This window comes from Anguilla rostrata, chromosome 14 (assembly GCF_018555375.3).
Source record: "Anguilla rostrata isolate EN2019 chromosome 14, ASM1855537v3, whole genome shotgun sequence".
NCBI classification, from domain to species: Eukaryota; Metazoa; Chordata; class Actinopteri; order Anguilliformes; family Anguillidae; genus Anguilla; species Anguilla rostrata.
In genome coordinates, this window is record NC_057946.1 from 25428866 (window position 1) to 25445509 (window position 16644).

General features: G+C 45.6%; 1 protein-coding gene across 1 annotated transcript in view; it reads right to left on the reverse strand.

Annotated features, from left to right (window-relative positions):
* Positions 1-14036, reverse strand: part of LOC135240143 (lysyl oxidase homolog 2B-like) — a 44308-nt gene extending 30272 nt beyond the window's left edge. The window contains exons 1-3 of the mRNA XM_064309450.1: positions 13652-14036; positions 9120-9435; positions 5224-5399 (exon numbers count right to left, since the gene is read on the reverse strand). Coding sequence (XP_064165520.1) covers positions 5224-5399; positions 9120-9399 — 456 coding nt within the window. The 5' untranslated portion in view covers positions 9400-9435; positions 13652-14036. The remainder of the gene's footprint in view (positions 1-5223; positions 5400-9119; positions 9436-13651) is intronic.
* Positions 14037-16644: the final 2608 nt, after the last annotated feature.

The window sequence follows — 16644 nt, forward strand, 5'->3', positions numbered from 1 at the left end:
TGTAAAGTGCATGTAAAGTATAGCACACCGGATCACAGGTAAAACTTAGCACACCACAACCGAGTATGGGTGCAGCACAGCGCACCAAAATGAAGATACACAACACTCAGTGTGTCCTGTCCTTTCGCTCTGATTTTAGAGGCGCTACGTGAGCTACTGCTACAGCTGGATCAGGATACAAGCATAGACCAGCACCGACGGCTCAAAGAGGGGGGAGGAGCTCACCATTATCTCACCTTTGGCTTGGCTCCTCCCCCAGGGGCACAGCTAATCCATCATGCCGACAAGAGTGCTTCAGAGAAGTGTCCATCACACCTGTGTGGTCTGCGGTTGGTCCCTGGTGGTACCTACAAACAAACCCGTCTGCCTGAAACACCCGGTTCCAGGTGAAGTTCCAATGCTGAGGGTCGATTCGAACCTGGTGCTACGGTCAGGTGAGACCAAAACTGAACTTTTTTTTTTTGGCCAGGCATTCCAGTGGTGGGCTTGGCATCTGATAAAGGATCCTTATGTTTGAAAAGGATGTCATTCTTGCAATGAAATACGGAGGTGGATCTTTGATGTTGTGAGGTTGTTTTGCCTCTACTGTTCCCAGGGCTCCTGTTAAGGTCATTGGGAACATGATCTCCAGAAAGTACCAAGACATTTTGTCCAAAAACCTGGTAACCCCCCCCCCCCCCACCCCACACCCCCCCCCCCCTGACCACCGCCCCCACTAAGCTCACACATGGCCGCAAACGGGCAGCGATCCCAAGCATACCTCAAATTCACCCAATGAACGGTTAACTGAGCATGAAATGGCTGTTTTGCAATGGCCATCAGTGTGTCCAGACTTGAACCAATCAGAATGCTGTGGTTTTGAATGGAAGAAGGCAGTCCACAAGTACAGACTGGAGGATCTGAAATATCTTTCACGTTTCTGCATGGAGAAATGGTGGGAAAAAATCCTGCAATGTTTTCCCTTTTTATCTCGTAAAGCACAAATGAAGATGAATCAGTATTTTAATCTGTTTAAAGGAGGGTGCAAAAAGTACTACATTTTTAAAAAAACGATGAAGTTCTCAAACAAACTCTTATAGACAGATGAGATGAGTATTAAGTGATGGAAAGAGAAAAGTATTGAGAAAGGAATGAATTGCTCATGATCCAAAGCACCCTCCTCAACTTTGAAACATGGTGGAAGGGTAGTGTTATGGCTTGGGCATGTATGGCTGCCAATGGAACTGGCTCACTTGTCTTTAGTGATGATGTGACTACTGACGGCAGCAGCAAGATGAATCCTGAAGTGCACCGAAACATCTCATCTGCTCAGATCCAACCAAATGCCTCAAAACTCATTGGACAGTTCTTCACCCGGGGGTTTGAGGTGCCGTGGAATCTGCAGAAACCCGACACTCCCCGTGAACCTCGGGGGTATGAGGGTGTGTGGCGCAGGACGAGGCCTGCCTCCCCTGCTTTAGAGAGAGGAGAGGTCAAACTGCCGCTGACCCGCGCAGAGACGCCCGAGACCGGTGTGTGTCAGAGAGGGAACGGAAACCAACCCACACAAGGGACACACACACACACATCTACACACACGCGCGCACACACACGTGAGCACGTGCTCACACACACACATACACACACACACACACACACACACACACACACACAGCGCGTCTCAGAAGCTCCGTAGTGACGTAATGGCAGATCGATGTATTGCAGCCCCTGAATTCAGGGGCCTTAAACTCTCACTATCCAAACAGACCCTACAGACCCCAGAGAGCACGTCTAGACAGAAAGGGGCTGTTCTCAATTCATATCTTCCACATTCTGTTATAAGCATATTTTTTAAAAACCTCACTTATAAACGAATATGAGTTTATGCCCTCGGCCGGGCACCCTAACCCCGATCCCACCTAAAAAGGAGGAATGTTCTTTCAAGTTGATAACCACAAAGCAAACATGGACTGTTTCCTTTTTAGATCCTTTTTTTTTAGTAAAAAGCTTGTTTTGGTGGGGTTTTAAAGAAAAGTCCAGTCACTGTGATCCACCCATGCAGAACCTCGCCCTTACACAGCTGGGTGTTACCTGTTCGCTGGAATGCTGCGGCTATTTGGCTAATTAAGAGAAGACAGGCCCAACTGTTCTACTGGTACACTTTCATCGCCCTGGAAACAACACTTATACTTCATCCTTACAACGCTTTTGCTCCATACTTACAACACTTTCACTCCACGTGATAAAACCTTTCCTCCTGGCAAAAGCTGAAGTACACCATATCAAATCCTGACACAAATAAACAGGGAGACAGTCTGTGTATATGCAGCGTAGCCTGAAACTAAGAACAACAATCGCGTAATATTTACTCAGTGTTTACACAGGATAAATTTTGTTGAAAAGTCTGACGGGAAAGAGGGACTGATGTTCTGGAAAGGTCAAGAAAGCAGGTCTCACAACCATTTCCTCTCTCGCAAAAATGATAAATAAATAATAAAACAATTACGTAAACTGTCAATTGAGAAAAACGTTCTTTTCAAAGTGTTCACCATGGCTTCTGTTTTAGCGGAAAAAGTCCCATACATTCACTGACCCCTTAAGTCCCTGCAGCCAGTGGAGTGTGAGAGCATGGCAAAGCACTTAAAAAAATGGAAAATTAGTAAGGGAAAAAATGGAAGGAGCTGACAGTTGCAGATTCACTACCCACAGTGCTATCTACAGTACATTAATTTATAAACCTCATGCGTTAAAATTTCCATAAATCGCGCTGGTTCGGATCTGGGCTCACGGTGGTTTTAAGTTACGAATCCTTATGATTTCTTTCCTTTCCCTCCCCCCCCCAAATGTATTTGGGATGACGGACTGGCAGACGAAGTGTTCCCACATGCTGGACCCCCCCACCCACAGTGTCTACACACCGGGCAGCACGTTCACAGGCGGGGGCAGGGGAAACGGGGGGGGGGGGGGTCAACCATGGGTTCACCCCCCCCCCCTTCCGAAAGCAGACTGTCGTCATCTCCTCCACACACAGGCTGGGGGGGTGGGGTCCGGTGTGGGCGAGGATGATAGAGCTCTCTCTGTTAAAGTCATAATGCGCAGTCATGACCAACGTTAGCAAAGGGAAAAGCAGAGCTGGGTTTGGTGGGCGCTGTAGCTGGAGTCATTAAGAGTCCAAGTATGTCTCCCCCCCCCCCCTCACTCCCCCTCACTCCCCCCCATCCACATCCGGCCTCACTGTAAATCCCCACAGCCGTGAGCAGGCCGATCTGGACACCGCACACTCTTCACCCCTTCTCTCCCTGGTGCTGCTGCTGTGCTAGATTGCACATTTGTATTTTTTTCCCATCAGGTACTGCAGGAATTGCTGCCCCAAGGTTTGGCTGACCATGTCGTCCATGGGGGATATTGGGGGGGGGGGGGGGGCGGGGGTGACGAGTCACCTCTGAATGCCGTCACTCGCACAGCCAGACGCGGGGGTTGTGGGTGTTTGTTCCGCACCCGTCTGCCATCACGTAGGGGAAACAGCGGTGGATTCCCCAAATACCTGGGGCATGAGACGGCCTCGGGCACTGATGACCCTCTGGGAATCGCTCGCGGTGACTGCACTCACACTGGAACACTGCAGCTCTCAGCCAATGGTTGCATTTAAAATCTACAGCTCTCAGCCAATGGTTGCACTTAAAATCTATGCTTCTCAGCCAGTGGTTGCACTTAAAATCTATGCTTCTCAGCCAATGGTTGCACTTAAAATCTATGCTTCTCAGCCAGTGGTTGCACTTAAAATCTATGCTTCTCACCCAATGGTTGCACTTAAAATCTATGCTTCTCACCCAATGGTTGCACTTAAAATCTACAGCTCTCAGCCAATGGTTGCACTTAAAATCTACAGCTCTCAGCCAATGGGTTGAACTTAAAATCTACAGGTTCTCAGCCAATGGTCACACTGGAACACATCAGGTCTCACCCATTGGTTGCTCTGGACCATCACAGCCCCTTAGGCGGTCTCAACCTTCAGCAGCGTTCTACATCCCACACGGGTCTCTGTAGACTACCACAAACGGACCGCAACCAGAAGTTTTGGCCTCAGCCCACTTTAAACCCCAGAACAGAACAGTGGGGCTTTACACACACTAGAACCACCAAATGATAAGCTGCCACCCTAAGCATGCAGCTAACCCGCAGGGGGACACTTACTGCAATGAACACACGCAGCAGGAAACACATGCAGTGGGGAACTAACACCGCTAGCAAGCGCTAGCATACGCTCTGCTAGCTTGCGCTAGCACACGCTCTGCTAGCATGCTCTGCTAGCACACACTCTGCTAGCATGCTCTGCTAGCACACACTCTGCTAGCATGCTCTGCTAGCACACACTCTGCTAGCATGCTCTGCTAGCACACACTCTGCTAGCAAATGCTCTACTAGCACGCACTGTTGAGAACAGTTTCTGAAACTGGAGTCTGTTTTGCAGCTCCTGGCAGACAAAGCACAGAGGCTCGCTATCAAAGCTGCAGCTATAAAAGAAGCCATAAAAAAAATATGAAAATATCTAAGAAATCATGTTGGCAATCCGTAAGGAATATACACTCCCAGAATCCGAAAAGCACAAGGGCCAAAACACACCTGCTGTATTAAAAATGTTTTCCATCGAAACACGTTTCAAAGCAGTGTAGATATTGCAACTACTCAGATGCCTGATAAACGTTTCATCTAAAAAAATTAATAAAATAACGTATACTTATTTTTTAAGCTTGATATTGAGTTTTGTTTAAAATACCCCTGAATAACACATGTAAACACATTCATTGGATTTTCAGTGCAGTTCAGTTCCAATTTTTAGTTGAGGTTATTGTTCAGCTCCACATCTGGTCTCTATTATCAGACAAATTGGGAAATACAGAGGTCTGGTACAGCCATCTGTGTCCAAAGAGCATGTTCAGGAACACAGATGAGAGTTGAAGAGCCAGAGGCTCTGGGCTTAACCCAAGATGAGTTTGCTGTTATTCAGCCATTTTCCTGCAGGAAAGGCAGTTAGAGGCAGTGTGGGATAGGTAGGGGTAATTATGTTGAGGGCAGGATAAGCAGGGGCAGTTAGGTGCAGTGTGGGATAGGTAGGGGTAATTATGTTGAGGGAGGATAAGCAGGGGCAGTTAGGGGCAGTGTGGGATAGGTAGGGGTAATTATGTTGAGGGTAAAATAAGCAGGGGATGTTAGGGGCAGTGTGTGATAGGCGTGGGTAGTTACCTCCACATTGTTGCTCACAGAGCTGAGGAAGTTGAACCCTGGGATCCTCTTTTCACTGCAGACCACGCCTACGTCTTCCGTATGCTTGCAGTCCGACACCCCAAGTCCATTATGAGGACAGAGGGCAAGGGATGCCTCATGTCCACTGCAGTGGACGTTGTCCAACCAGATCCGGCCTGCCAATTGAAGAACAATCAATCAGAGATGAGGATACTGCTCACGGTGGTTTCTAATCTGCAAATCAGAAACCAGGACACTGCTCACTGTGGAATCTGACCCAGTCAACCAGAGAACTGTCCACTGCTCTGCGTGGAATTCAGTGTGGAGAAATGGAAGTGCCATCTGTTTTAAAGATGTGATTTATATAAATCCACTATAATGAAATGAGGGCATGGGGGGCATAAATCATGTTTGCGAAAAACCTGTGAAAAATTAAAATGAAACAAAGGTTTTCATGCAGTAGATCAGTGATATTTATTGTTTAGAACCAACATCCTCAATTATTTTTCATCTTTATCTAATTATATTGAAAGAAACATGAAGACAAAAAGACTAAGCAAATACAGATGATGAGCAACAAACGGAAACACAAAACAACCCAATGTACACTGGTTTAGTCACTGGTTATGAAACATCTTTCAAAAGTGTAATTATTCTTTAAATAAAAGTTTCTAACAGATCCATCAGGTTATAACAGGTTATGACAGGTTATTTGACCCAAAACCGAGCACAAGGGTTAAGAAAATGACTCTCAAATGATGAAGCAATGTTGTTTTTTGCCATGAGGCTTAGTGGAGAGCTTCGTCACGGAAACCTGCACAGCCCGACATCTGTGTCATCCACTAGGGGAATCATTCATTGACCGCTACATTAAGATATTTCTCCAGATGCGATGAAATATTGATTCGTTCCACGAAGGAAGAGCTGAGCTGACAGAGTAAGCAGATGATCCACCCTGGAATCCTAAATCTTCAATAAACCTAAAGCACGCAATCCCTGAATAAAGATAGAACACACAACTCCTGAAAAAGATAAAACGTGCAACACCTGGATAAAGATAAATCACACAACTCCTGAATAAAGATAAAAACATGCAACCCTTGAATGAAGATAAAACATGCAACTCCTGAATAAAATAAAACATGCAACCCCTGGATAAAGATAAAACATGCAACCACTGAATAAAGATAAAACATATAACCCCTGAATAAACATAAAACACACAACCCCTGAATAAAGATAAAACACACAACCCCTGAATAAAGATGAAACATTTAACCCCTGAATAAAGATAAAACATGCAACACCTGAATAAAGATAAACACTCGCAACCCCTGAATAAAGATAGAACATATAACCCCTGAATAAACATAAAACACACAACCCCTGAATAAAGATAAACACTTGCAACCCCTGAATATAGATAAAACAAGCAACCCCTGAATAAAGAGCCTGTACTTGGGGACGAGCACAATAATCTGCACCTTGACTTTTATGACCATTTTACATTACATTACTTTACATAACATCAAAGCATTCCACGACACCCTAATCCAGAACCATTTACACAGATAATTTTTTTTTTGTACAGGAGGATATTTTACTGAAACAATTAATGTTAAGTACCTTGCTCAAGGTACAACTGCAGCAAACCAGCTGGGAGTCAAACCCACATCCATTGAGTCACAAACACAAGAGCCTAGCAATTATGCTACAGTACACAGCCACAGCCACCACAAACAGCACAGACAGGAAACCGAGGGACACTGAGAGAGAGACCTCAGATCAAATGCGCCGGTGCAAAAGGGTTGGCGTGGAAAGCTCCCAGGTAAATTCAAACTTAGCAAAAGCTTTTGAAGAGGTCTGCCAAATCTCCTATTCTGTGTCCGAGCTCAGCTGAAAACGGTTTCCCCTGGAAAAGCGGGGGGGGGGGGGGGGGGGGGTGATCGGGTTTGATATCCCTGAGACATGCGGGTTTGATTAGGAGCCCTTCCACCAACCGGATTACCCAAACCCGCCGACTCATCGCTTTTAGCGCCCGCCTTGCGTTTATAATATCCCTGCCATATTTGCACAAGCCCGCATAAGAAGCCAGCACTGGGACCGTGTGGAGATGCCTGGCCTCTCATTACACTTAAATTTCCATTCTGTTTCCCCCCGGCTGCTGGATGGTGGGCGAATGGGCTTTCCTTCACTTACTCCTCCGCTTGCTGATTGGCTACTTTACCACACGGAGACGGAGAGGCGTCCAGGGGACACACGTGCGCTTTGCACTTTCTGACCTGGGATCTGCATAAGGGGAATAAGTCACTGCGGCCCCAACAGTTTGACTATTATGGGATGTAATGTGTCACCAAGGGGGGGCCCACAAGGGAAACCAGTCTGTTGTAACCATGATGACGCAACTAGTTTAACATTTTCACAGTCATGAATCACAGAAGACATTGCAAAGATATTACGGAAAACTAATGTTTTTTTTTTTTTCCAGCGCATGTGTCATTATTTTATTGGGTTTCTGTTTAGCAGTTAACAACTGGGATTAATCACAGCTCACTGATTATATTCAGTTTAAATCAACCTGTTGACAAAGAAAGGTTTGAAATAAAATTAAAAAAAAAAAAAAATATGAACTCTTTTTTTTTTTCTTAAATAAATTTGGTGCCCAACATGAGGCTGAGAATGCCCGGAAAACTATCTGCAAAATCACAGCCACATTCGTGTGTGAACCCCACGGCTGATTTGAGAGAGTGTAGACATTCATGGTTCTCCTTCGAAACACATGGTGTCACCAGTCTGCTTATTTACACACTGTAAACTATGGCTAAGCTCACGCTGAGTGGAGTCTGAGGAAAACCTTTCATACGCGGTTTTGACTTGCAGTCCGCGAATGCCTGATCAACCAGTGGGGGTCACTAGAGAGCGATGAAATCAACGGAACCCTCCCATACCCTGGGCGATGCAATAGGTAACTGTGTATCACCTCATGCTGCTACTGGCCACTGTCATGGTGCAGATTCAATCCCAGAACCACAGAGAATGAACTAGCAGTCAAGTTCTATTATAATTAATAATGGTGACTCCTCTATCTGTTGCCATGGAATGGGTACACACCCTTCTGTCAGTTTCAATGAAATAGACTTTGAGAAGCAGTGTGATTGATGTGACTGATCGTTTGATGACTGACAGACACTGATTTAACTGACTTACTGAGTTACTAAACTCAGAACTGGCAGCAAGCTATTGAACACAAAGACACAGTGAGGCCCTTAGTGATTTATTGATAAAGTGACTGACTGGCTGATTGACTGGCTGTGACTGACTGGTTGGTTGACTGGCTGTGACTGACTGGTTGGTTGACTGACTGTGACTGACTGGTTAGTTGACTGGCTGTGACTGACTGGCTGATTGACTGGCTGTGACTGACTGGTTGGTTGGCCGTCTGTGACTGACTGGTTGGTTGAATGGCTGTGACTGACTGGCTGATTGACTAGCGGTGACTGACTGCTTGATTGACTGGCTGTGACTGACTGGTTGGTTGACTGGCTGCACTGACAGTGATTGACAGCTGTGAGGCGCTTAGGTATTGATAGTGACTGACTGCTTGATTGACTGGCTGTGACTGACTGGTTGGTTGACTGGCTGTGACTGACTGGCTGATTGACTTGCTGTGACTGACTGGTTGATTGACTGGCTGTGACTGACTGGTTGGTTGACTGGCTGTGACTGACTGGTTGGTTGACTGGCTGTGACTGACTGGCTGATTGACTTGCTGTGAGTGACGGCCTGATTGACTGGCTGTGACTGACTGCTTGATTGACTGGCTGTGACTGACTGGTTGGTTGACTGGCTATGAGTGACTGGTTGGTTGGCAGAAGTATCTGGCTGTAAGGCATTACCTTCCCCTCGGCCATACTTGGAGGAGGGGGACCAGGACCGGGCCTCCAGGTATCCCAGCTGCCTGCACACCACGTGGGCGGCGTAGATGGAGAAGTCGTCGTCGCAGACCGTGCCCCACTCGCCGTTGTAGTACAGCTCCACGCGGCCCTCGTTGTGTTTTCGTTTGTTTCCCGCCAGACGCAGCTGGATCTGGGGCGTGTCCGCCGGTACCTCGGCGACCACGAGGCACAGCGCCCATGCACACACCAGGAGGCGGGGCAGAGAGATGGGGGCCATCATTGAAACTGGCCAATCAGAGAGGACCAAATGGGGGAGCTGTGGGGACAGCGAAACATAAACAAATCAGGCACAGAACCCGTCTGAACGATCCGTGATGGCGGTGTAGAGGACATACAATAGCCCAGAACTAGAGGACTATAGGTTTGAATCTCAGGAGGGGACACCACAGTCGTGACTATGAACAAGCTGCTTCATCAGGCTTGCTTCAACAACAGAAAAATGCAATCCGATCCAGCTCTGTAAATAACAGCACAACAGAAGAACATGACAGCGTTTGACAACAGGAACGGGCCTGTCCGGCCATTTTGATAGATAGATTTCCTCCCCCAGGAAGGAAATTGGTTAAGCTTAAGTGTTATCTGAGATCACCGTTTTCCCTACTGCCTGGAGCACAGCCAGCACCTAGCCAGTGAAAATGCGAACTCTGTGAATCACCCTGGGCTGTGATAATAATTCATATTAATGAATGGAATTCTGACTGAAGCTGGAGGTGGAGTGATAATCATCAGCTTCAGGGCTTCAAGGCTTCAGGGATTCAGTCTTATTTCCACAGCTCCCCATCCTGTTTCTGCAGCAATGTAAACTACATCAGGAAGCACATCCAAAGAAGTGCAGGCCTCTCTAGCTTCAGCTAAGGTCAGCGCTCATGACTGGGCAAAAATGGGATTCATGGGAGATTAGCAAGCAAGGCAGAACCCACATGCTAGCGCATCAAGAAAAACATCAATGCTCCTTTCACTTAAAAAAAAAAGGACCTGGATGATCTCCAGGCCTTTTGGGGTAATGTTCTATGGAACTTTTTGGATGACACGGGTCCCATCATGTCTGCTGTTCAGCATTTCACAGTAAGAACATTATGCCAACAGCCAAACATGGTGGTGGCAGTACAATGATGTGGGGATGCTTTGCTGCCTTGGGATCTGGACGATTTGCCATTACTGAAGGAACCATAAATTCTGCCCTGTGCCAGAAAATTCTCAAGGAGAATGTCTAGTAATCTGTTTGAAGCTGAAGCTGAAGCTGAAGCACAATTAGGTTATGCTGCACAACAATGATCCAAAACACAAAAGCAAGTCTACATCTGAATGGCTTAAAAGATTTATTAAAACTGAAATCATCGCCAGTAATTGATTCTTGCTCCTTGCTGAAGTAAATTGAACTAGTATGTGCTATGAGCACATGGAAATCTGAGATCGTCAGCTGTGAAAACAGAGGAGAGAAGCCTGAGGATAATGACGCTTCCAGAAACAGACGCTACAGTCCGGGCTTCACTCTGTTCCTGTGCCACTGAAGATCACAGACAGGAGTTACCCATTCTCACGGGTAAAATAAAAAGTACCACTGTGTCTGTCTATCTGTCTGTCAGCCTGTCTCACATCTGTGTCTGCCTGTTCTCTTTACCTGTCTTTCTTTCTGCCTGCTCTCTCTCTTCTCTCTCTCTCTCTCTCTCTCTCGCTCTCTCTCTCTTCAGACAGAAAGCTGGGGCCACAGTTTATAGGGAACTATATCTCAAATTAAGACAGTGCAGTTCAGGCATGTCTGAACACATACACACACACACACGCACAAGCACACGCACACACACGCACACGCACACGCACACACAAGCGCACGGACATGCACAACCACAAGCGCAAAGAAGCACACGCACATATGGAAGCTAAATACCTCTGAGATAAACTCAGTGTGATTATATATCACATTCCATCAAGTTCCATCAAAAGAAAATCTACACTGGAAAGAAAAACAAGGATCAGTTGATGGATCACTTCATGGTATCAGCTGCAGAAGCTTTAGCCAAAATCTGTGTGATGTAAGCACTGACAGCCATATGTTGGGGCTTAAATCTTTTTTTTCCCCCTCTCTCTCTCTCTTTCGTTCCTTAAATAAACGTGGCTGCCGAGCACTTAACTCTTTCAGTGACAGAACGGCACAACCTCAGCTATGGCAGACCAAACCAGGGATGGGGAAAATACAGCCGTATGAAATAAAAATGGGCGGAGCTATCATAGGCTGACACAGACTCAATGATACGAACCAACCACTGCGGTACTCGGTGGAGAGCAAAGTCTCCTGATTGGTTCCAACACGTCAATGGGCGATAAAAGCCTTCCTGAAACATCACTTTTTCATTAGTAGATGAAACTGTGTATCTGCAGCATACGTGTCCCAGAATGCAGTTCTGTCCGAACCAAACAGGGTAACTGAGACTAACGATGCCCCCCTCTGCCCATTACACACTTTGATTACGAACAGAAGACAGCCCCGCCTGGTCCCTCTGCAGGCCTGAGTGACAGCTGCTTATCAGCTTCAGCCGGGGCGGCTTGTTCCGATCACGCCGGGCCCCCCGTTTACCCGTCTCCCCGTTTCACAGGGCCCTCCCGGGGGGCCCAGGTAGCCGCGGGGAAGCCGCTCGGGAGAACGATGCGTTCTGTTCGGTCACGCCGAGAGTCTGTCGGCAGCTGAGAGGCCGGGGAGAGCTTCGGATCGCACTACTGTACAGAGTGTGCACCCCTTTCTAAGTGGGGCGGGGGGGGGAACCCGTCTACCGGGAGACATTTTTCAGTGTTTTCACAACTGGGGGAATTGTGGAGGAGGGGCTTTTTTTTCTTCTTTTTTTTTACTCCTCGTCAAAAAAAAGGGGGGGGGGGCTAAGAACTGCCCTTGGAGTGCCTCCATTCCCATAAATCAGAAACATGAGAGAAAAGGAACAACAAAAAAAAGAAGTAGAAGTAGAAGTAGAAGAAGAAGAAGAAGAAAAAAAATGCACGCTGAAATGTACAGTGCCTCAACCGCCGCTACAGTTTCCCAACCCCAGCACAAAAAAACAAACACAGCTCGGAGCGTTTCTGGAGGTTTGGGTGGTACGTGCTGCCTCCACAATGCGGAGAAAGGGGGAAAGGGACTCTCCCAGCTCCCGGCGAACCCAGGACACCTCTGGTTTCCTTATCACCCACAAGTTTCTGGCCTAAATGAATACACATGACCATATCCTCAGCTTTTTTGTTTTTCATATATACTGAGAGCTATCTTCAGAGACACACTCTGCAGGGTTCTGGACCTCCAGACCAGATTATCTACTGCTGCAGTATGGAATTTACTATTAGACTGCTGGTGTGGCTTATTTGACAGACATAATTAAAAGCACATAATGAACATTGCTAATGAGAGAATTGCTCTTAGACTCCAACAGCAACTGGACCAAACATAATAAATGGTATGTATTTATGGAATTTCCAGGATCATTAAAGATGTTTCAAACATTCACTTTTATTAAGTTATTATGAACCCAAGACAATTGCTATTATCCAACAAAATACGTGATATGCTGCACGTGTATCAAAATTATGCAAGCATAGTATAATCTTAATCGAATGACCATAGCAAAGAACCCGATTTTGTCATATGAAAAAAACTCAAACTATTTTCCTACATAAAACAGGATTATAATAGCATCCGTGAAACTCAAGACGCAGACATCAAACTTCAGACAGTCTCCTAGCAACAGCCAACCAAACAGAGCAATATGCACGATATGCCGCGTGCTGACTCCCACTGGTGGAGCCCGGCACGCCTGTTCTGTGCAACGCGGCGTGAGTACGTAAGATAAAGCTCTTTTCTGAAGATGTCGGTTAATGTTAAATTAACGTTACCAAAAGGAATGTGTGCGTGTATGTGTGTGCGTGTGAGTGAATGTATGTGTGTTTTTATTACGACACACACATAGGGTATACACGCGTAATGAGACCAATTCCTGGTCAAGTAAAATCAACCTGAAAAGTGCCAAGATCTCGGTGCTGTATAGGTATGGGGCATGCCCCCGCCAAGGCGTAACTTGGCGGGATGGCACACCTGCCATCCCAATGACATCCCCTCCATGCATTAATCTTATATTAGGGATTGACGCAGTCGAATCATACCACATCAACATGCATGAGTTAAATGTGAAACGAATAACTTTAATTTGTCAACACACATGCAGGACCCGTCTCTTTTTGCTTTGAACCAGCACAAGAAGTTGTAGCAGCATAAAAACAGAAGAAACTGTTGGCATATTTAAATCTGCTGTTAATAAACAAACAGCTTTGCATTTTGTTATTCTAGTTCACGTATAGACAAATAACAGGAATATACATTTATCTTAAAACGCGCATCATTTCAAGCCTCATATAATTCCGTGTAAATAACGGCTTACTGAAGCTGGTAAACATCGCTTTTGCAAATAGTAGGCTACTAACTTTCTTTGGCTTACCTTGAAATCTGGTTCCCAAAATTAATTGCCCCCGGAATGCACCCGTTAACAACTACTGAAGTGGAAGAGCACAATTCTACAACTTCTGTGAAGCTCAGCCCTCTTTCAAACTTGCTCTCACTCTCTCCGGACTTTCACCACCTCCCAAATTATCACGGGGGTCCAGACCAATCACGCGCTGCTTAAACGATCCTCTCACGCCCACGCGGGGTCTGGGAACCCGCACTCAGTGGTCATTTTTAGACAAGGGTAGAATAGCGGTGGCAAGATGTACATTTCTCATTTATATACTTTACCGTGACAGCGCTAGCATCTCTATACGACAATACGCTGCAGCGATATTTCATGTGTCTATGGGTATAGCCTACATAAACCGTGGAAACCCTTTTTTTTTCTTTTTTTTTTTCTTTTTTACAACGTCCTGAATTCGAGGGAACAACCTATCTACTTAAATCGGCCTATCTTGTCTGAAGGATGGCGCCTTAATGGATAAAACATTTTTTCTAGTGATATATCGCCACCACGTGCCCATTCAGACATGCACTCTACATCCAGCGCAGCAACGTTATTTTATAGACGACTATAAACTGCCAATTAACTTCAGCGTTTAGCAAAATTAAGATGTTAAGCAAGAAGTTTAGGAAGTTAGATGCGGATGTCTGGACTGCTGTGCTGGCCGGGGTATCCTGCCGTCCCTCAAACCAGCCGGACCCGGTGTACGATTAGCGGCCAATCCCAGTTTGATGCTCTGGGCTATGGCACAGAGGGAGGAAGATATTTTAGCCTAGTTTCATGACTGCATGGCCAGATTTCGCCACTGTAGGCTCAGAAATCGGGCCGGGGCTTTGGCACAGAGACTACACTACGTCTTATTCTGTGTACTACTGATAATCGCTACAGTGCTTAACTTTCTTCTTTTCCCCGCTGTGGGGCTCATACCCTTTCCTCGCCCTGAGTTCACGCACCGCTCCAGTCTTGTGTCTCGGTCCGAGTTCGCGGACAGCTGCACCCCTGTCCCTCGCTCTCAGGTCGCGGACAGCGCCAGCCTTGTCCATGGAAAAGCGTCTTTGTGACAGTTCTCTGTAAAAGACGCGATACAAATAAAATAGATTCGATTAGATATATTTCCATATACAGCTATAATGACCTTTAGTCGTCATATCACCAAAATGGTACAGAAATTTCTTTTTATTTAGTAGGCTATGCATACAGTCTGGACCTTGTAATCAGAAATCCATTGTGGACTAATTGTGGGTATATCTAAGCTAACTGTGTACTACTTATGGGAAATTGTTATGTAATACGCTCTCAAATTTTGGTTTTGTCATAGGCTATATCTCAATTATAATGAAATTGGGTATTTTCCTAGATCCAAATTGCTGCGGTAAAACATTTTCATGTTGGGTGTGTGCACATATTTTGAGCTTGCTTTAATACAAATTTAGTGTACACAGTAAAAAAAAAGTTAATTCAACTCTATAGCCTACATGTTACAACAGAGTAGGACCATCTGCAATCTGTAAGAGTTCATTTAATGCAGACAATGTGAGGACTAATTATTGGTAAATCATGCGATCTCATTAGTAAATTGCAAAAAATATATATATATTTTTTTTATCAGGTGTCTTGGCGGGAAATCGCTCTGTCAGTCTTTTTCCCAAGTACGGTACCTAAAGGCGTCATTTTCCCCCAAGCTACTTGAGCGCAAACCACGCCCCGTAGTTGCAACATTGGTCAACAAGATGAGAGGGCTGATTAAATTCGGCTCGTGTAGCCGCGCCGGGTTTGGTCTTTGATGTAATAGTTTAAAGGCATGCTGGCTGGCTACAATTCATTGGATCTCTACCGCGATTTGCTATTTGAAGACGTTTGAGTAAACTGCTATGTAATATATGCTACATTCTTGTTTGTGCTTTGAGTTTGGTCTTTTCAATTTACTGCACTATGTATAGCCTAGTTTAAAGGTGCGAGTGTGTAGGAATTAGTGGCATCTAGCGGTGAATTACGTTCCAAAAAATATGTCACCGTTTAGGACAGCATCGAGTAGCCAAGTGTCAAGTGATGAAGTTCCTTTTTTTATGGGATTATACACTAATTAAAACATACTTATGAATATTATATTCAATTTCTGCCAAGTCCGTTCCGCTAGATACTAAATTCTACACACTGCACCTTTAACGCGTGTTAAACCTACCTAAAGGCGTTGTGCTTACCTGCTTACCACTACACACAGTATAGCTGCAGAGACGAATTTGAGGAGTTTGACCGAGCATTTTTTAAAGATCGGATTGCTTGACCACAGTCATAATTAATTCACAGATTAAGTTTTTTGGTCCCAAATTGGCACTTAACTGAATTTGACCGGTTGTTTGAATAGGAACTACATTTAAGTTATGCAGCTCCAGGGGGTAATTCGCTTCTGCGCTGTAAATTGTAACACTGACAGAGAACATGTGAGTCCAGTTGGGAACATATATACTCTGTAAGAGTTTATTTAACCCCGAACAATTTACTGTGTTGTTCAAGAGGTGTTGGCATTATAGAGCCCTAGGCCAACACAAAACTGAGCTGCACCCTTTAATTCAGTTCAATTCAATTTTATTTGTAGGCTATAGTGCTGTTTATAGAGACACTATCACAAGATGCCTCCCAGTGGAGAATTGGGGAAAAACAGACCTGAATCACTAGGGAAGGAAATAAGTTGCTTTTCCACCGCATGGTACCGGCTCAACTCGACTCGACTCTACTCGACTTTTTTGGTTTTCCATCGGGCAAAAGTTGTGGATAGTACCTGGTAAACGGTAAACGGACTGCATTTATATAGCGCTTTTATCCAAAGCGCTTTACAATTGATGCCTCTCATTCACCAGAGCAGTTGGGGGTTAGGTGCCTTGCTCAGGGACACTTCGACACGCCCAGGGCAGGGATCGAACCGGCAACCCTCCGACTGCCAGACAACCGCTCTTACCTCTTGATCTATATCGCCCCTGGTA